Here is a 17,144-nt window from a genome sequence, read left to right on the forward strand (position 1 = left end):
CACATCTGCCTGGCCAGCTCCCTGCTGTTAGTTAGCATCCACTACAGGTTTAGCTTTTACAGATTTTACAGACCAGCTCTGTCAAAGCCCCTGGGATGGACTGTATCCCTGCTGAAATTTTCAAGGCAGCAGGACCAGTGTCACTTGAAGCCTATCACAGCATTTGGGAAGATGAAGACGTGCCCAGACTTTAGGGATGCTACAGTCATCTCACTCTTCAAGGGCAACAGAGCTAACTGTGGAAGTTACTGGGGCATCTCCCTTCTTTCTACTGCTGGGAAAATCTTGACTCGAGCTATCCTCAACCATCTGGTCACCAGCATCTCAGAGGAGAGCCTGCCAGAGGCACAGCATGGTTTCGGCCCAGGCTGCAGCACCATTGACATGATCTTTGCTGTTCATCAGGTCCAGGAAAAGTGTGTAGAGCAGAACTTGTATCAATATGCTGTCTTTATAGACCTGACCAAGGCATTTGACACTGTGAACAGATGAGTCCTGTTGATTATCCTATCAAAATTCGGCTGCCCAAGGAGATTGATTAACATTATACGCCTGTTCCACAATGACATGATTGGCTTCGTTCTTTTGAATGGCAACTCCTCAGATCCATTTGAGAGATCCAATGGCGTGAAGCAAGGGTGTGTGTTGGCCCATTGCTGTTCAATCTCTTTTTCATGTACATCCTCAGCCATGCAGTTAGGGACCTGGACCATGGAGTCTACATAAAATACAAGCTCGATGGGTCTCTTTTCGACCTTCGTTGTTTGAATGCTAGAACCAAGATGCTTGACAGTCTCATCCTTGAAGTCCTTTTTTGCTGATGACCATGCACTTGTGGCACACAAGGAATCTGATCTCCAGCTCATTGTCAACAAGTTTGCTGGAGCCACTTGCCTCTTTGGTTTGATCATCAGCCGAGGAAAGTCCAAGGTACTGTTTCAGCCTCCTCCAGGATCTGCTGCTCTCCCCACTTCAATCTCTATTGAAGGAACAGAGTTAAACAGTAGACGAGTTCAAGTACCTCAGCAGCATGGTAGCCAGTGATGTCTCCCTCAATGTAGAAATCAATGCCAGGATCTGGAAGGCCAACCGGGCACTAGGACATCTGAGAGCATGACTGTTGAATCAGCACAACATCGACAACCCGCTAAACTTGAAGTGTACAGGGCTGTAGTCCTGACCAGTCTCCCTGTATGCATGTGCAACCTGGACCTTGTACAGAAAACATGTGAAACGGCTGGAGCACTTCCACACACGCAGCCTGAGGTCAATACTGCACACTGGATGGCAGCCCAGAGTCATAAACCTGTAAGTCCTTGACAGAGCAGGAACCACAAGCATTGGAGCCATGATTCTGAAAGCCCAGCTTCACTGGACAGGATACGTCATACAAATGGAGGAGTCAAGAATCTCTAAGCAACTCCTCTATGGTGAACTCTCCCCAGGGCAAAAGGAATCAAGATAGGCCTCGCAAAAGGTATAAAGACTGCACGAAGGCCAACATTGCTCATGCTAGATTAAAGCCAAAACAGCTAGAGCAGCATACAGAAGATGAAACAGGCTGGCATGATTGCATATGATGCACCTATGACAATTTTGAGGAGCATCCTGATTGCTTGTGAGAGAAGGAAAGCAACAGCAGCAGCCACACCAACAGAGCCAGAACAATTCCCTTGCCCCTGCTGTGAATGTCCATGATGTTCAAGGCTTGGACTCCTCAGCCACATGTGAGTCCACAGATAAGCCTGTGGAAGCTCAAGATGTCATTGTCGGACATGATACACTACCGAGAGAGAGACGCTAGATGCAGCTGCACCATTTTAGCACTTCTGCTGAAGATGATGTAAGCCAATGGAAAAGTTAGTGGCTATGCCTACACTGGCTCTTAAATGTAACTTTATTGCTCAGGGTGTGAATTAGTCACATCCCTGAATGACAGTTATATATCCAAGTAATTTTGAAGTATAGATTAAGGCTGTTTCCTTGCATTGTGCTCTTCTGGCACGCTCCAGCCCTTTCACCTATCATTCTTGCCTCAACTTTGGATCCCTGGTGGGTTTTTTTCCTTCAAAAAAAAACCTCCCATAGTAGTGGCTTAACAGTGCAGAGATAGTCAAGTTGAAGGTTCCTCAATGACAGCCCTTCACTGAGCTATGACACACTTCATAGAAAGGACAGTTCTCTGGAATGCAGTTCTATAGGTTTGCCTTTTACAAGTTCAGACAGATATTGAATTCGTAATACAAAATGGAATTAATTTGATACAGATACATCCTACTCAGTTAACTTTTGTGAAGTGTTGTGTCAGCCTGGGGCAGAGTCTAGCTCTACTGACTTTAACTGTTCTATGCCGTTTTAGACCAGTGAAAGAGCTGGCCCACAGTGTTTGAATAAATCAATCTTAGTAAAAATTCGTCCTGGTCAGATTGAGAATGTATGCTGTGGTGTAGCCATCCCCAAATTCCCTTTTTTAATTACAAAGTCTGTAATTTTTTTCTGATATATGACCATCATAAAGAGAATGTCTAATGAAAAACTGGTATCTCTAGTGGGTTTTTTAGTATGTGCTTTCTCATAAATGTGTAAGTTGATGATTTTTTAAAAACTGTGCCTGAGAAGTGCCTGTCTGGCTTTGATGCCAGTGCAGTAGACTGTATACATAATGCACATCTATTCTTGTAGTGTTCATGGACATGGAACAAATTTAATCTTGAACTGTCCTTCCTTAAAATAATATACTGTTGCTGACTTTGCTAAGTATCAAATCCCTGTAAAAATTTTGGATCAGCAGAAGCACTTTCAGCGTCTTTATTGCTTAAAAACTCTGCTAATGGTGTATCCTTGAGCACAGCAAATAACCAGAATATCTGTTAATGTGGCATGATGTGTGGATGTGCTATGGGAAAGGAAAGCCTTGAAAACAAAATGGAGGAACTAGAACTACTGGGGCAGGAAGTGGGACCACATATTATAGGGATAACAAAAGTATGGTGGAATAGTAGTTGACTGGAGTGTAGTTATTTAAAGGTGTGTATTGTTCAGGAAGACAGAAATCAAGGCAAAGGTGGTGGAGTAGCATTGCATACTAATGATGTGATTGTAAAGAAATCAGAAGTGATTAAACAAATTAAATAGTCCTGAGGGCCAAAGTCACTTTGGGGAAGAAAGCTAGTAAAGGATCTTCTGGCATAGGTTGTCTACACTAGAAGCATCTGTTGACTGTAACCTCTGTTGACAGAGTTGTGTTTACAGAGTGCATGTACACACAAAAGCAGACTGACAAAGCAATCAGCTCTGTCAACAGAGAGCAGCTAGACTGCCTTACACTCTGCTGGCAGTACAGCTGACTTGAAGCTCTGGAAACAGGGCTGCCTGGTGAACCAGAAGCCCCCTCTATCAACAGAAGTGTCTACACTGCACTTCTGTCGATGGAACTCTGTCCACAGTGGTGTTCCTCAAATTTTTGAGGGATGACTCTGAGATAAGTGCAGAGTTCTGTCAAGACTCTGTCGACTGAACATTTTACGTGTGTAGACAAAAGGCTCGTTCAGTCAACAAAACTCTCATGTAGATACAGCCATGGTGTTTGGGGTGCTTTACCGACTGTCGGGATCCAATGTCTCTAATATTTTAATCAATTAAATACTACTCTGAATTGATTATGGGACCTTCATTTCCCACATATAAAATGGAGGACAAGTGCTATTAGTAATACTAGGTCTAAGATATTCTTGAATGTCATAGCAGACAGATTTCTACAACAAAATAGCTACTGAATCACTAAGAACACCATTTTAGATTTGGTATTGGGTAGTAGTGAGGACTTTGAAGAACTGGTTCTAGAGGCTGTCGTGAGTGATCATGAGTTAATTCAATGGAAAGGTAAACATATACAGATCTGCAAAAAGGCTTCTTCATTTTAAGAGCAAACTTAAACTTAAAGGCAGTTAGTTAAAAAACTGGACTGGACTGAAGAACCCAAGGATCTAAATGTGAGGAGGTTTAGACTTACTTTAAGATGCAGAAGCTATCTGAAGCCTGCATCCTAAGTAATGGGAAAATACATAGGCAAGGGTTGCACACCAAACTGGATTGGGAAATGTTTCAAACATTTCATTAAGAGAAAGCAGAATGACTATAAGGAATGGGAAGATGAGAGGCATCTTGATAGTCTGTGTGTGGATAAAATAAGAACTGCCAAAAGCCAAGCATACTTGGACCTTGCAAAAGGAATTAAGACCAATAATAAAACATTTGAGAGCCGTATAAATAAAAAGAAAACAAGGAAAGAAGTGAGACCTCTAACCACTGAGGATGGTGAACCGTGAGGTTAGAGGGAGATGGAGTTCTGCTGGAATCGGTGTTGAGACCAGTCTTAATTATCATTTTCATTAATGACCATGGCACAAAAAATGGGAATGTGTTAATAAAGCTTGTGGATAACCCAAAGTTGGGAGGTAGCTCTAGTATAGAGGAGGACTAGAATCCCACATGGAGATCTATATAACCTTGTAAGATGAACTAGAAATGAGATGGAATTTAATAGTGCAAAGTGCAAGATCATGTGTTTAGGGACTAACAACAATTTTTGGTATATAAGATGGGGAAGCAAGAGAGGAGGAGAAAAACTTGCATGTATTTATTGGTGATCATACAATGGCTGAGTCATTAATGTGATGCAGCCATGAAAAAGGCTAAGGCAGTCTTAGTTTGCATCAAGGAGTGTATTTACAGTAGAGATAAAGAATTGTTAGTACCATTATACTAGGCACTGGCAAGAGCTCATAAGGAATACCATTTGCTGTTCTGGTCTCCATAGTTTAAGAAGGAGTAATTCAAAGTGGAACAGGTAGGAAGAAAGGCCATTATGATGATACAAGAAGAAAATAAAATACATAAAAGAAAAACCTATCTTTACGAGAGGAGACTGTCTTGTTCGGCCTCATCAAAAGAAAGCTGAGGAGAGATATTACTGCTGTCTATAAACACACCAGGGGAATAAATACAAAAGAAAAACAAGTTAAGCACCAATGTGGGCACAAGAAGAAAGAGAGAAACTGGCTGTCAACAAGTTGAAGATCTCTAAATATCAGAGGAATGAAGTTCTGGAACAGCCTTCCCAGATCAGCAACAGAGACAAACCTAACTGGCTTTAAAACTGAAGTTGCTAAGATTTTTGGAGGGGAGGGGATAATGGCATATTGCCCACTGCCCACTCCCAGTTGCAAAAATCCCCAACTGTTGGAGACGGGCCACTAGATGGGGAAGCCACAGAATTCTTTCCCAGGTATTTGCCTGACAGATCTGGCCCATATGCTTGAAGTCTAATTGATTTCCATATTTGGGGTCAGGATGAAATATTCCCCTGAATTAGAATGCAGGGCTAGGAGGAGTTCACCTTTCCCTGCAGCGTGGGGCAGGGGTCACTTGCATATTTAATCTAGTGTAAATGATGGATTCTCTAACTTTAAACCATCATTTTGAGGACTTCAGTAATTGTCAGATGCTAGGGGTCTATTTCAGGAGTTAGTGAGATTCTGTGACCTGAAATATGCAGGAGGGTTAGGCTAGATTATCACAATGGCCTCTTCTGACCTTTGAAGTCTAAGTCTTAAACTATTTCCTCTTTCACCACATTGCCTTCTTAGATTCTGTCCTGATGACTGCTGTGAATAAGGTCAGTATGGATCTGTGAAGAGTCAGGGGATAATGGAAAAGCAAACAAGGAGTCACCAAATGAAATTAATGGGCAGTAGTTTTAAAACAAATAAAATGAAGTATTTCTTTATCCAATGCATGATCAACCCCTGGAAGTGTTTTCTGGAGGATGTTGTGAAGGACAAGACTGTAACAGAGTTCAAAAAAAAAGGACGAGGTAAATTGATGGAGGATAGTCTTCAAAGGCTGTTTAGCCAACATGGGCAGGGACGGCTTCTCCAGCTTCTGTTTTGCCAGAAGGTGGGAATGGGTGATAGGATGGATCTGTTCTGTTCATTCCATCTAGGGCACTCATCTCAGTGAGTGGAGGAGACAGGCTACTGGCCTACATGGACCTTCAGTCTGATCCACCATTCTCTTTTGTACACAGTCTCCAAAAACTAACTTGTTGAGCTATTTGCACAGTAATTTCTAGAAATTGTGTCAAATACTTTAATTACAGTGACAAAAGACTTCATTTTCCTACCAATTCACTAATATGTTTTATTACATATTTGTTCTAGGTTGGAAATCTTCCAAATGATTATATGATACCCCTTAGGTATGTTCGGAAGATGGACACTCTGGTATGTATAATCATTTAAAATCAATTCCAATAAAATAGCCAGGTAATGATGGCTGCAGCTCTGAATGTCCCAGACATGCACTTCAGTCATATACAATCTTACTACTTACAGAAATCTTACAAATACTTTCATTTTTAAGACTTTCTCTTTTGGAAATAGTCACATTCCAGTCATTATCCACTTTACTGATTGGGACTGGGGTATATATTTTATTTGGATAAATAACTTGCTTTTATTTGTTAGAGAATATACTGTACAGTCTTTTCTGATAAAAAGCATTTGCTTTATTAGCATTTCCAAAACATATGGAAGAGGTTGCCAAAAGAAATAAACATACAGAGACTGATTGTTTCAGTAACTATTTCCTTAATGAAGTTGCTGAAGGATTAGAACAATGTTGTATTTCGCTCATGTAATTTTTACATCACTCTTTGTTCTCCCCCCACACTTCCCCCATAATACTGTAATTTATGGTCACTCTTAAAAATATGCTTTTTAAGAAGATTACTAGTTGTCTGAAGATGTAAAGAATACCTACTTGCAAATATTGCCTTAGGATGATCTGGTGTTAGTTCTGCTTATAAAGTATACTGACATAAGCTCATTTTTTAAAGGAAGTATGATTTGAGAAAACACTGGTGTAGAAGTTTTTAGGGTGGAAGAAGTTCCAAAAGTATAAATTACTGTTGTATATTGCTGAGTCCAGTAACCATATGAAGACTCTAAGCTACTACTTTCATTGAAAGAGGATACAACTATGAAGAAAAGAACGAGAGCGTAGGAGAATGGACAATAAGAAGATAATGTTTGCACCAATGCCACAGACAGTAAGAGTCACAAAGACAGTACTAACAGTGAAATGACTGCACCTGCTTAGGCCATGAATCTGGATATGTACAGTGTAATAGTAGTCGTGACTGAAATACAGCTATTGAAGAGTATGTACTGTCCAGGAAAGAAAGAAAGAAAAAAGGTAGAGGAGGAAGAGTAATTTCAGTGAGGTAGATAATAAAGAAATTGATAAAATGGAATATATTGAGCCAAAATCACTTTGGGGAAATAAGGCTGCAATGGAATAGTGCTCAAGTTCTGTTACAAAACCCCAGGATCTGGTCTGGACATGGAAAGAGACCTATTTAGTGTTCTTAGTAAGATAAATGCTGTAGGAAATTGTGTGATTATCAGGCTTTCATTTCCCTGATATATCAGAATACCAAGGAGGGTAGAGCCAGGTGTGATAGCTAACAGATTTGTTCACAGAATGGTTCCTGAACCAACAAGAGGTGAAGTGAGGACCTTGTAGAAGAACTGTTTGTTGGGGTTTGTGTGTGTTAAAAGAGTAATTGCGTGAATTAATTTAAAGCTAAACTGAAAAATAAACCTAAATAGTTGTGCGAATAAGATCCTTGATTTCAAAGGGGCAAATAAAAAACAAAATTGTAGGCTATAGGGAAGTGGGCTTGAGTGAAGAACTCAAGGATCTGAATGTGAAGAAAGCTTGGAATTTAAATGAAAGTTTGAAATTTTAATCCCAAAGAAGTGGGCTGGAGGAGTGTAGGCTGCAAATTAAACTGGATGAACAACCATGACAGACTGTTTATTAAGAGACAGTAGAAGAGTTGTAAGGAGTAGAAGAAGTTGGATCAACATGGAAAGCCAGTTGTTGCAAATCAGCAAGAATAGGGAAAAAGTAAGAACCTACCAAAAGGACAGAAGAACTGGACCTTCCAATGGAAATGTAAACTGTTATTGAAAGGTTTTTAGCCATATATGTAACAAGGAAAGAATGAAGCACCAAGCACTGAGGATGTGGTGGAGATCAGAGATAATCAAAATATGGACCAGTATCTAAATAAATACTTTGCCTGAGTTTTTAATAAAAATAATGAGGAATTAGGGGCCATAAGTGGGTGGATAATGGGAATAGGGATGTGAAAGATTACCGGTCCAAGGCAGAAGTCAAACAAATTGGAGCAAATGATGGGGGGGTAGATAATATCTGTCCAAGACTATCAGAGGAACTGGAAAATGAATTTGCACATACGATAGCAAGGATGTTTAATGATCCGCAAACTCGGAGGTCCAGTCTCTGATTGGAGAATGTCAAGTATTTTTCTTTAAGAAAGGAGGTAGGGAAGTGACTTTGGAAATTTACTGTTCTGTTAATTTTACCTGACTTGTATGCAGGGTCTTAGAACAAATTGCAAAAGAGAGAGTACTTGAGGAGGGATTCGGGTGGAGGGAGGGAATACAATGCATTTTTGTAAAAAGGTAGATTGTCAGCCTAACCTGATCTTCCTTTGAGACTATAACTAATTTTCTGCCCAAAGAAGATCGAATCCCTCTTTATTTCAGTAAAATATTACTTTTCCAGTACAGTTCCATGTGGGAAATTATTGATTTAATTGGAGAAGATGGAGATTGAGACCCCAAAGGAGGATAAGGACTCGTTAAAGGGGAAGCTACAAAGGTGAACTTTCAAGTTGACAGGAAGTTACTAGTGGAATTCCTCAAGGATCAGTCTTGGCTCTTATTCAATGTTTTTATTAATGACCATGGCATAAGAAGTGGGAGTGTGCTAATAAAATTTGCAGATGAGACAAAGTTGGGAGGTGTTCTGATACAGAGCAGTACCAGAATATCCTACAGAACAGTTTTGGGTGACCTTGAAAGCTGGAGTAATAGAAGTGAGACAAAATTCAATAGTGCAGTGGGCATGGTGATGCCCTTTGAGACTAAGAATTTTTGTAATAAACATGTGATGTATTAGTTGGGAATGACAGATTCTTTGATCAATATGCCCAAATCTATCAGCCACCCAGACATTTGGTATGGGTTTGAAGAAGGCTAATGCAATCCCTGTATGTATCAGTGGAGGGATTTCCTGTAGAGACAGGGAGTTAGTACCATTATGGAAGGTGCTGGTGCAACTCATCTGAAATTCTGTGCATTGAAGAAGGATGAATTCAAACTGCAGCAGATGCCAAGTAAAGACTAGTAGGATAATCTGAGGAATGGAAAACCATACTGTACAGCGATAGGCATGGGTTACTTACTGGTTTGCATGAGAGTAAATGGTAAAGTCTCTATAATTTGAATTGTTTTATAACAAGATTTAATAACTTCAGCAACTCAGAGTAGGGACTATTATGGCAATAGGTTTGTGAGGTGCCTGCAGTGTATACAAGGTTGGAGTAGATAATCACGATCATCCCTTTCTGGGCCTTAAAAATCTGTAGTCTTTAAATCATTTTTTACGTTATATATTATATAAATAGATGTGTGTTTGTTATTCAGCAAATACTAAAAGTAACATTATCAATTGTGCTTTGTAGCTAGAGCTGTGTGAAGTTTTTCTTGTGAAACCCAAACATGCACAGCAATTCATATGTCAGTAAATTCTCATTGTTATCAGTCTGAGATCAAAAAAAATCATGTAATTTGCTCAAAAATCAGAGGTATTTTGGGGGGGGATGTTTGTTGGGTTTTTTAAGATAATGGTGTATGTTCAGTTTCAAACTACCTGTGCCCAGCCTCAGTGTGAGTGTGTGAGGCATCAATGTTGCACTGTAGCAAGGCAGACAGTTGAGAGTTCTTTTGAAGTGTGGAGGTTTGCACTAACCACAAATCCCAAGTGAACGTCAAAAGGCTAACTAAATTCAGTAGGACAAAATATTTGCTTTGTGTCATTTGTTAATTAGGAGTCATTTCTGAATTCTACATGATATATTTACTATTTTTGATAAGTCCTAAGCAGCAGTCATCCAGAAACAAGGAAATAGGACCAGGCTGTTATAGCCACACATAACACACTTCCAAATTATGGTTGCATGTCTATCTTCCATGTGTCAAAGATTTACATCGGGGAAGCCTTTCAAAGCACAGAAGTTATTCAACTCTAATCTCTTATCCTTCCAGATTGACAGAAAAATGTGGAAAGTAAACACTATCATGTTTTTCTCTATTAATTTCCAGTTCATCTGATTGGCACTTTTTATGAATATGTAAACCAAAATCAATACTCTTGATGAGTTTTATTTTAAAACATTCAGTTTACGATCTTATCCCCTTGTCTGTAACAGGAGAGTTTTAATAGTAACAGAGTAAGCCGTGCTAGTCTATACACTATCAAAACAAAAAGCAGTCAAGTAGCACTTTAAAGACTAGCAAAATAGTTTTAGGTGAGCTTTCGTGGGATGGACCCACTTCTTCAGACCATATCCAGACCAGAACAGACTCAATATTTAAGGCACAGAGAACCAAAAACAGTAAGCAAGGAGGACAAATCAGAAAAAGATAATCAAGGTGAGCAAATCAGAGAGTGGAGGGGTGGGGGGGAAGGTCAAGAATTAGATTGAGCCAAGTATGCAGATGATCCCCTATAGTGACTCAAAGTTCCCATCATGATTTAAACCATGTGTTAATGTGCCGAATTTGAATGTAAAAGCCAGCTTGGCTTTCTCTTTCCAGAATGGTGCGATAATTCTTCGGTAACACATACCTTTAGGTCATTGACAGAATGCCCCATTCTATTAAAATGTTGACTAACTGGTTTGTGGATCTGGAGTGTTTTGATGTCTGTTTTGTGCCCATTGACCCTTTGTCTAAGGGAGTTAGACATCTGTCCAATATACAAAGCATCTGGGCATTGTTGGCACATGATGGCATACATGATAGTAGAGGAGCATGAGACAGTGCCCATGATTCTGTGAGTAACCTGGTTAGGTCCAGTGATGGTATTTCTAGAGGAGATATGTGGACAAAGCTGGCAGCGGGCTTTGTTGCAGGGAAAGGTTCCAGGACTGGTGTTCCTGGGGTATAGACTGTGGCTGTTAGTGAGGATCCTCATGAGGTTGGGAGGTTGTCTGTAGGAGACAAACAGGCATGTCACCCAGGGCCGTCTGGAGTGTAGCATCCTGATTAAGACCTACAACCTATCCTTCATCAGGATGCTACACTCCAGACGGCCCTGGGTGACATGCCTGTTTGTCTCCTACAGACAACCTCCCAACCTCATGAGGATCCTCACTAACAGCCACAGTCTATACCCCAGGAACACCAGTCCTGGAACCTTTCCCTGCAACAAAGCCCGCTGCCAGCTTTGTCCACATCATCTTACTGTTTTTGGTTCTCTGTGCCTTAGATATTGAGTCTGTTCTGGTCTGGCTATGGTCTGAAGAAGTGGGTCTGTCCCACGAAAGCTCACCTAATAAACTATTTTGCTTGTCTTTAAAGTGCTACTTGACTGCTTTTTATTAGAGTTTTAAGATTAATTCAGGACACACATCTTTAATTCCCTGCAGGATGGATTGATTTTTAGATGTAAGTAATTTTAAATCACAGATTTTTAATAATTTATTATCATTTATTATTTAAATCTTTTATTTTAATTGCCTTTTACATTTGTACTTTCACTAACTGTCCTCAAGCATGGAAAAGACTCCTTAATTAGTAACCATTATAACTCATCAATTTACACTAAATTTGATCCTTCTTTTTGCTAAATAGTAAGCTATAGCTATACATTTATCTAAGCAGTTATGTAGCTTAATTTACATTTATTCAGATGCTTAATTTTTGCAACTAAGTTATGCAACGGTGAGTGAAGCATTTCATTATTTACTAGGACTTCTTTTCCTTGTCAGTTGTGTCAAGCTCTTTTTGGAAATTCAGATGATTTTAAAATGGACAAAACAGCATTTTTTTAAAACATTTTATTAAAATGATATCTTTGATTTTGTATTTGTATCTATTCCTATGGCATGGTTCATAAAGTGAACATGAATGTGACTTGTGTAGTCACCAAAACATCGTATTTCATGACAACCTACAATTAGTAGAAATCTGGAAGTCTAGTATTATTCATGTCTTGATGCTTTTGTTTTGGCCCAACAAGTTTCCTTTCGGCACTATTGCTTTTAGGAATTGATGGTTATAAAACATGCAAACTTTGTATGCCCAGTGTATTTCATTAAGGTACAGTGCTTTCATTGTCATGGCATCTGGCTGCATCATGTCTAAAAACTAACAATACGTACTCCCCAAGCCACAAATAGGAAAAGACAATGCTTCAGTGTAGAGACTTCTTGTAAAGATCTGGATAAATAAATTGGCTTGGATTTAGGTTCTGACATGTCCTGCAAGCAAAGAAACCTGTAGCTGAAACCTCTCTAGCAAATACCCTGTTTTCAGTCCTGGAAAGTGACTTACTTCATCAGACACTTCATATGGTGCATGAAGTGTGAAATGGTATCTATTGTAGCAGCTCCCAAGCTTTATAGATTTAAAAGTAGCAAAGTAAATTGCACATAAAGCAAATGGGAAGCCAGTGCTGTGCATGTAATGTGCTCAAGCTGACCAACTCCATTAAGCAGAAGGGGCCTTGCATTATGCACTAAGAGTAGATCCAAATAGAGTGCATTGAAGATGTCTAACCTAGAGGTTTAAAGTCATGGTCTGAACCAATGAAAAGAGGCTGCAATCTCTTGGCTAAATGCTGAAAGATAAAGTGCTTCTACTATTTTTTGTGAGTACAAGAGCAGTAAGGTAATAAATACCCAGGGATGTAAATCTCCTTGTCAAGGGCTGAAATAACTACTACAGATAGTGCAGTGGTAAATTCTTCAGTTCCATTAGCTGTTTTCCTCTGTCAACTGTTATCACTTCTGTGTTTTTGAGCACACTTAGCCATCTTATTCTTATTCCTATTTTTGATCTTTTCCTCCTTAGAGAGCCAAAAAATAACATAGCTTGACTCTGAGAAGGAAACTTAAAGCAATATCAGCCTGCTGACAGCACTATAAAAGTCCCTTGTGACTCTCCTAGAGCTCTCACTTAGTGAACTAAAATTCACAGAATTTTTGTGTTCTGTGCTACAAGATATTGCTTGTAATGTTGATCTAAGGCAGGGGTGAGTAAACTTTTTACACTGGGCCCCCCTTTTCAGTCCTGTAGTTAGGTGGGGGCCCTCAACCTATGTAATAAAATCCAGACCAATGGAAATTTCAGTTCTGAAACTTTCAGCAAGAAATTAAGTAGCTAGAATATAAGAACTTTATTAAACAGTATATAAATATGAATACGCATACATAAAAACAGTAACTTACTACAAAACTTTTAATAAGCCAAAGTGCTTTATATGTATAAAAACTGTTCACCTTGATGTTTAAAAAGCCTGTCCTACCCACTCTCCAGCTGGGGGGAGGGTCAAAACAACCCAACTCCTTACTGTTTAGAGCCTGCTCCCCCTCCCCACCTCCTTCACCCCTCTCAGGCAAAGTTAAACAAAAGATCAACAAAATTTCACTTTTTAAAAAAAAAAAAAAAAAAAAAAAAAAAAGCCTGAACACTCTCTGGGAAGTTGAAGAAAGGGGCTGTCCCATTAGACTCTTACCCATTGAGCTTCCCTGCTATGTGCCTCCCAGCTTGCTCAGGCCGGGAGACTGGAAATAATTGCAGCGCTTCCAGGGGATGGTGGCCTGCTAGGGGGCAGGAGCGCTGACAGCACAGGTCAGTCTAGCCTACAGAGGCTGCATCAAGGCTGCAGAGGCCCTGGTTTTGGGTGGCGGGGGACCGTAAATGAAGCCTGCAGTGGGAGACAGGCAGCACTGCTGAGCTGACAGACCTGCAGGGAGGCAACATGGCTCCCTGGGGGGAGGACCCATTGTGCTGCAACCCCCCTTTTGAAATTTCAGGACACCCACCCCAGGGTGCACTCCCCAGTTTGCGCACCCCTGATGTAAGAGATGCAGAGTCAGTGCCAGTGATGATCTTATCTGGGTGGATGGTGGAAAGGCACAGTATCATACCTCTCTACAACAGAATAAAGGTCAAGGGTGTTATTAATTGTTGCTTTAACATTCTCCTGTTAGTACTCATTTACAAAAGGAGCCGAGAGGCAAGGCCAGCCATTGTCAATACCACAGTGCCCAAAATGTCACTGTTAGTTACACGTTTCCCATTTCTGGACTTGAAGAACTCTAAGCTTAAAACCAACGGAAGCTGGTCCAATAACAGATTTCCTCACCAACCTTCTCTCTCCACACCTTGGGGCCAACACAGCAAGACTCACGTGCTGCGGCTGGTTATGTCTTTGCATGGGGACTCTTCCCAGTAGTTTATACTGCTATGGTAAATACTGTGACGCAGCTTTTTGGCTTCTTTTCCAAAAAAAGTGACGGAAGACTAAAGTAAATCTAAATCTAAAATGTACATGTGAACCTATTCTCTAATCATGAAGATAGTTCATCTTTCTGCATTTTTGAGGGAGAGGCATGCCTGTCTTCTAAGACCGAATCAAATATTGAGTTATGTCCTTAAAAGGTAATGAATACAAGGTAAAGTTAGGTTATAACAGCATTCAGCCCTAAGTGAGGCTGTTTGAAGACATGAAATGTTGGCACATATGGGGAATACCAAATATAACACTTAGCATTGTGATCATCTTACAAGGTGAAGGAAATCCAAGCATGTCAGTATTTGGATGGAAGAACTCCAAATATCATGCAAAATATTACAAGACGTGATAGAGACAGGCACCTCCTCTTTCATGTGGAATGCAAGACAAAACACTGGCACTTGTGGTCACTAAAGATTCCATAACTTCCTCAAGAGCTGGAATTATAGTTTAGTGTACGAGAGAAATTCTAATGTTTTATGCACTGTACTCCTATCTATTCACATTTTTTATTTTGCTTACAATGTTAGAACACTTGCTATGTCCACACATCAGCATTATTTCAAAATAAGCTTTTCTGAAATAGCTTATTTCAAAATAACACAGCTACACAAAAGAATTCATTTTGAAATAGCGTCCCTCTATTTCAAAATATCATGACTGAACACAGAGGCTATTTTGGTGTTCTTACGTCGAAATAGGCTACTTCGATGTAGTGTGCTAGTGTAGACGTAGCCAGAATAACACTATTTTGAAATGGAGATAATTAATTTTTAAATATATCAAAATTGGCATTATTCCTCCTGCAATGAAGTTTATGAAATTCAAAATAACTCTCCTAGTATTTCCAATTTATTTTGAAATTGTGTGTGCATAGTGTAGATGTTCGCAAAGTTATTTTGAAATAACAGCCCTTATCTCAAAATGACTTTGCTGTGTGGCCATAGCCTGTATGATGAAGGCATGTTTTGTTATAAAGAGATTTCTGTATATAAAGCTAAGTCAGTCTATGCAACTGGCCCTTTCTCCTTGAACAGATACACTGCCTTTGTATATTCAGGTATGCCTACTTAGCATAATGACTTAAGTTTTCTCAACTTTTTACACGTTAGTCCTGGAGAGCCTACACAGCTAAGTAAGCGTGCTGTGTTTTATTACTTCCTGTACATCAACAATGATTTACTAGATGCAAATTACAGAAGCAGTGAGTTAAACCTATACAAACTCACTGACTTGTGATTGCACAAGTATCACTTGGGGCATGATAGACCAGGTCACAGCACAGCTGTAATTGAGGTCATAACTTGGCCTCTTAACTTTTTTTGTTATTGGTGAGGATAAATGAGGAGAAAACATCTGATTTTTTTTTTTTTTTTTATACACAAAAAGAATTTGAAGGGCTGATATATATTTAAAAGGGAGGGGGAAAAACTGGAAGGGAAAACAGTTTCTTGTATACAGCAAAGTTGCTCAGAAATTATGAAAACAATCATGGAATCCCACAATGCCAAGTTTAGGAACTTACTTTTCAGAACAGAACCTTAACTCAAAGATCCTTCTAAATTTCAAGTGGTGTATAAGTGTAGGGTAGCAAGAGCAGGGAAAGGAAGATGAGCGTTTTTAAGAATTGTTTTCCAGACATTATCAAAAAAAAAAGGTCATTAAAATAGATAGGTTATGAAAAGGTAGGAATAAATGGTCAGTTTCAGCACAGAAAAGTTAATATGGAAGCAGCCCACAGATCAGATACTCAAACTAAGATTTGACATTTATTTCCAAATGGAAGAAGAGGTAACTAGCCGATAACGTAACTAAGTAAGCCAAGATCAAGGAGGACTGTAAGGTGTACCTAAGGGACTCAATAGAACAGCAGTCAACATAATGGCAGTTTAATTTCAATTTAGACAAATGCAAGGTGGTGCAAAGTGGGAGGAACAATTTAATCTACTTTTACACTGTTACTTATTCAAAAATTGGTTAAGTGTGGTGTTTAATTTGTCTCTTTTTTTTATCTTCTTTGACAGCCTAATCACTGTTGGTTGCATTTGATGGTGCCTGAGTTTTCAAATAGTCTGAATAATCTTCTGCAAAAATTTTCAGATATGTCTGATGTTTTAAGCAACTATTCAATCATCAATAACCTCACCAGGATAATCCTTGATATTATGTCGTGTCTAGATTCTGAAAAAAAAAAGGTAAATTTCTAAGAGTTCTCCCTTTATACTGAACAATTATATTGGAATTTTTGGAGCAAAATACATGGTTTGATACAGTCACAAACAATGCATAACATCCCTGTGACCAAGGCTACTTTAGGTTCTATAGTCTGTTTCAAATTCTTTCTTCAGCTCCTGTATCCGATTCATAGAGGGGTCTGTGTTAGCCTGTAGCGTCAGAAGCAACAAGCAGTCCTGTGGCACTTTAGAGACTAACATGTTTATTAGATCATGAATGTTCATAGGTAAAACCCACTCGTTAGCTATTTTCTATATCAAGTGAGAAGACATAGGAGTTAAGGCTATGATTTTTTTCAGAGATCACAAAGTCATGGAATCTGTGACTTCCAGAGTCCTTCATGATTTCAGCCCTGGCATAGAAGGGCTGAAGCTGTCCACAAAGATCTACAGCTCCCTTTGGTCCTGGGAACATGTTCCGAGAGCAGCTCTAGGCTGCCACAGATGTGG

General features: G+C 39.5%; 1 protein-coding gene across 5 annotated transcripts in view; it reads left to right on the forward strand.

Annotated features, from left to right (window-relative positions):
- The window catches only part of KITLG (KIT ligand), a 91,420-nt gene that overhangs the window by 45,383 nt on the left and 28,893 nt on the right, over positions 1 to 17,144 (forward strand). For 2 of the 5 annotated variants that reach the window (XM_075012103.1, XM_075012130.1), the window contains exons 3-4: positions 6,222 to 6,284; positions 16,485 to 16,655. In XM_075012103.1, the coding sequence (XP_074868204.1) occupies positions 6,222 to 6,284; positions 16,485 to 16,655 (234 nt within the window). The remainder of the gene's footprint in view (positions 1 to 6,221; positions 6,285 to 16,484; positions 16,656 to 17,144) is intronic. The other 3 variants (XM_075012121.1, XM_075012137.1, XM_075012112.1) reach the window with 3 other exon arrangements.

The sequence above is a fragment of the Carettochelys insculpta genome, chromosome 1, assembly GCF_033958435.1.
Source record: "Carettochelys insculpta isolate YL-2023 chromosome 1, ASM3395843v1, whole genome shotgun sequence".
Taxonomy (NCBI): domain Eukaryota; kingdom Metazoa; phylum Chordata; order Testudines; family Carettochelyidae; genus Carettochelys; species Carettochelys insculpta.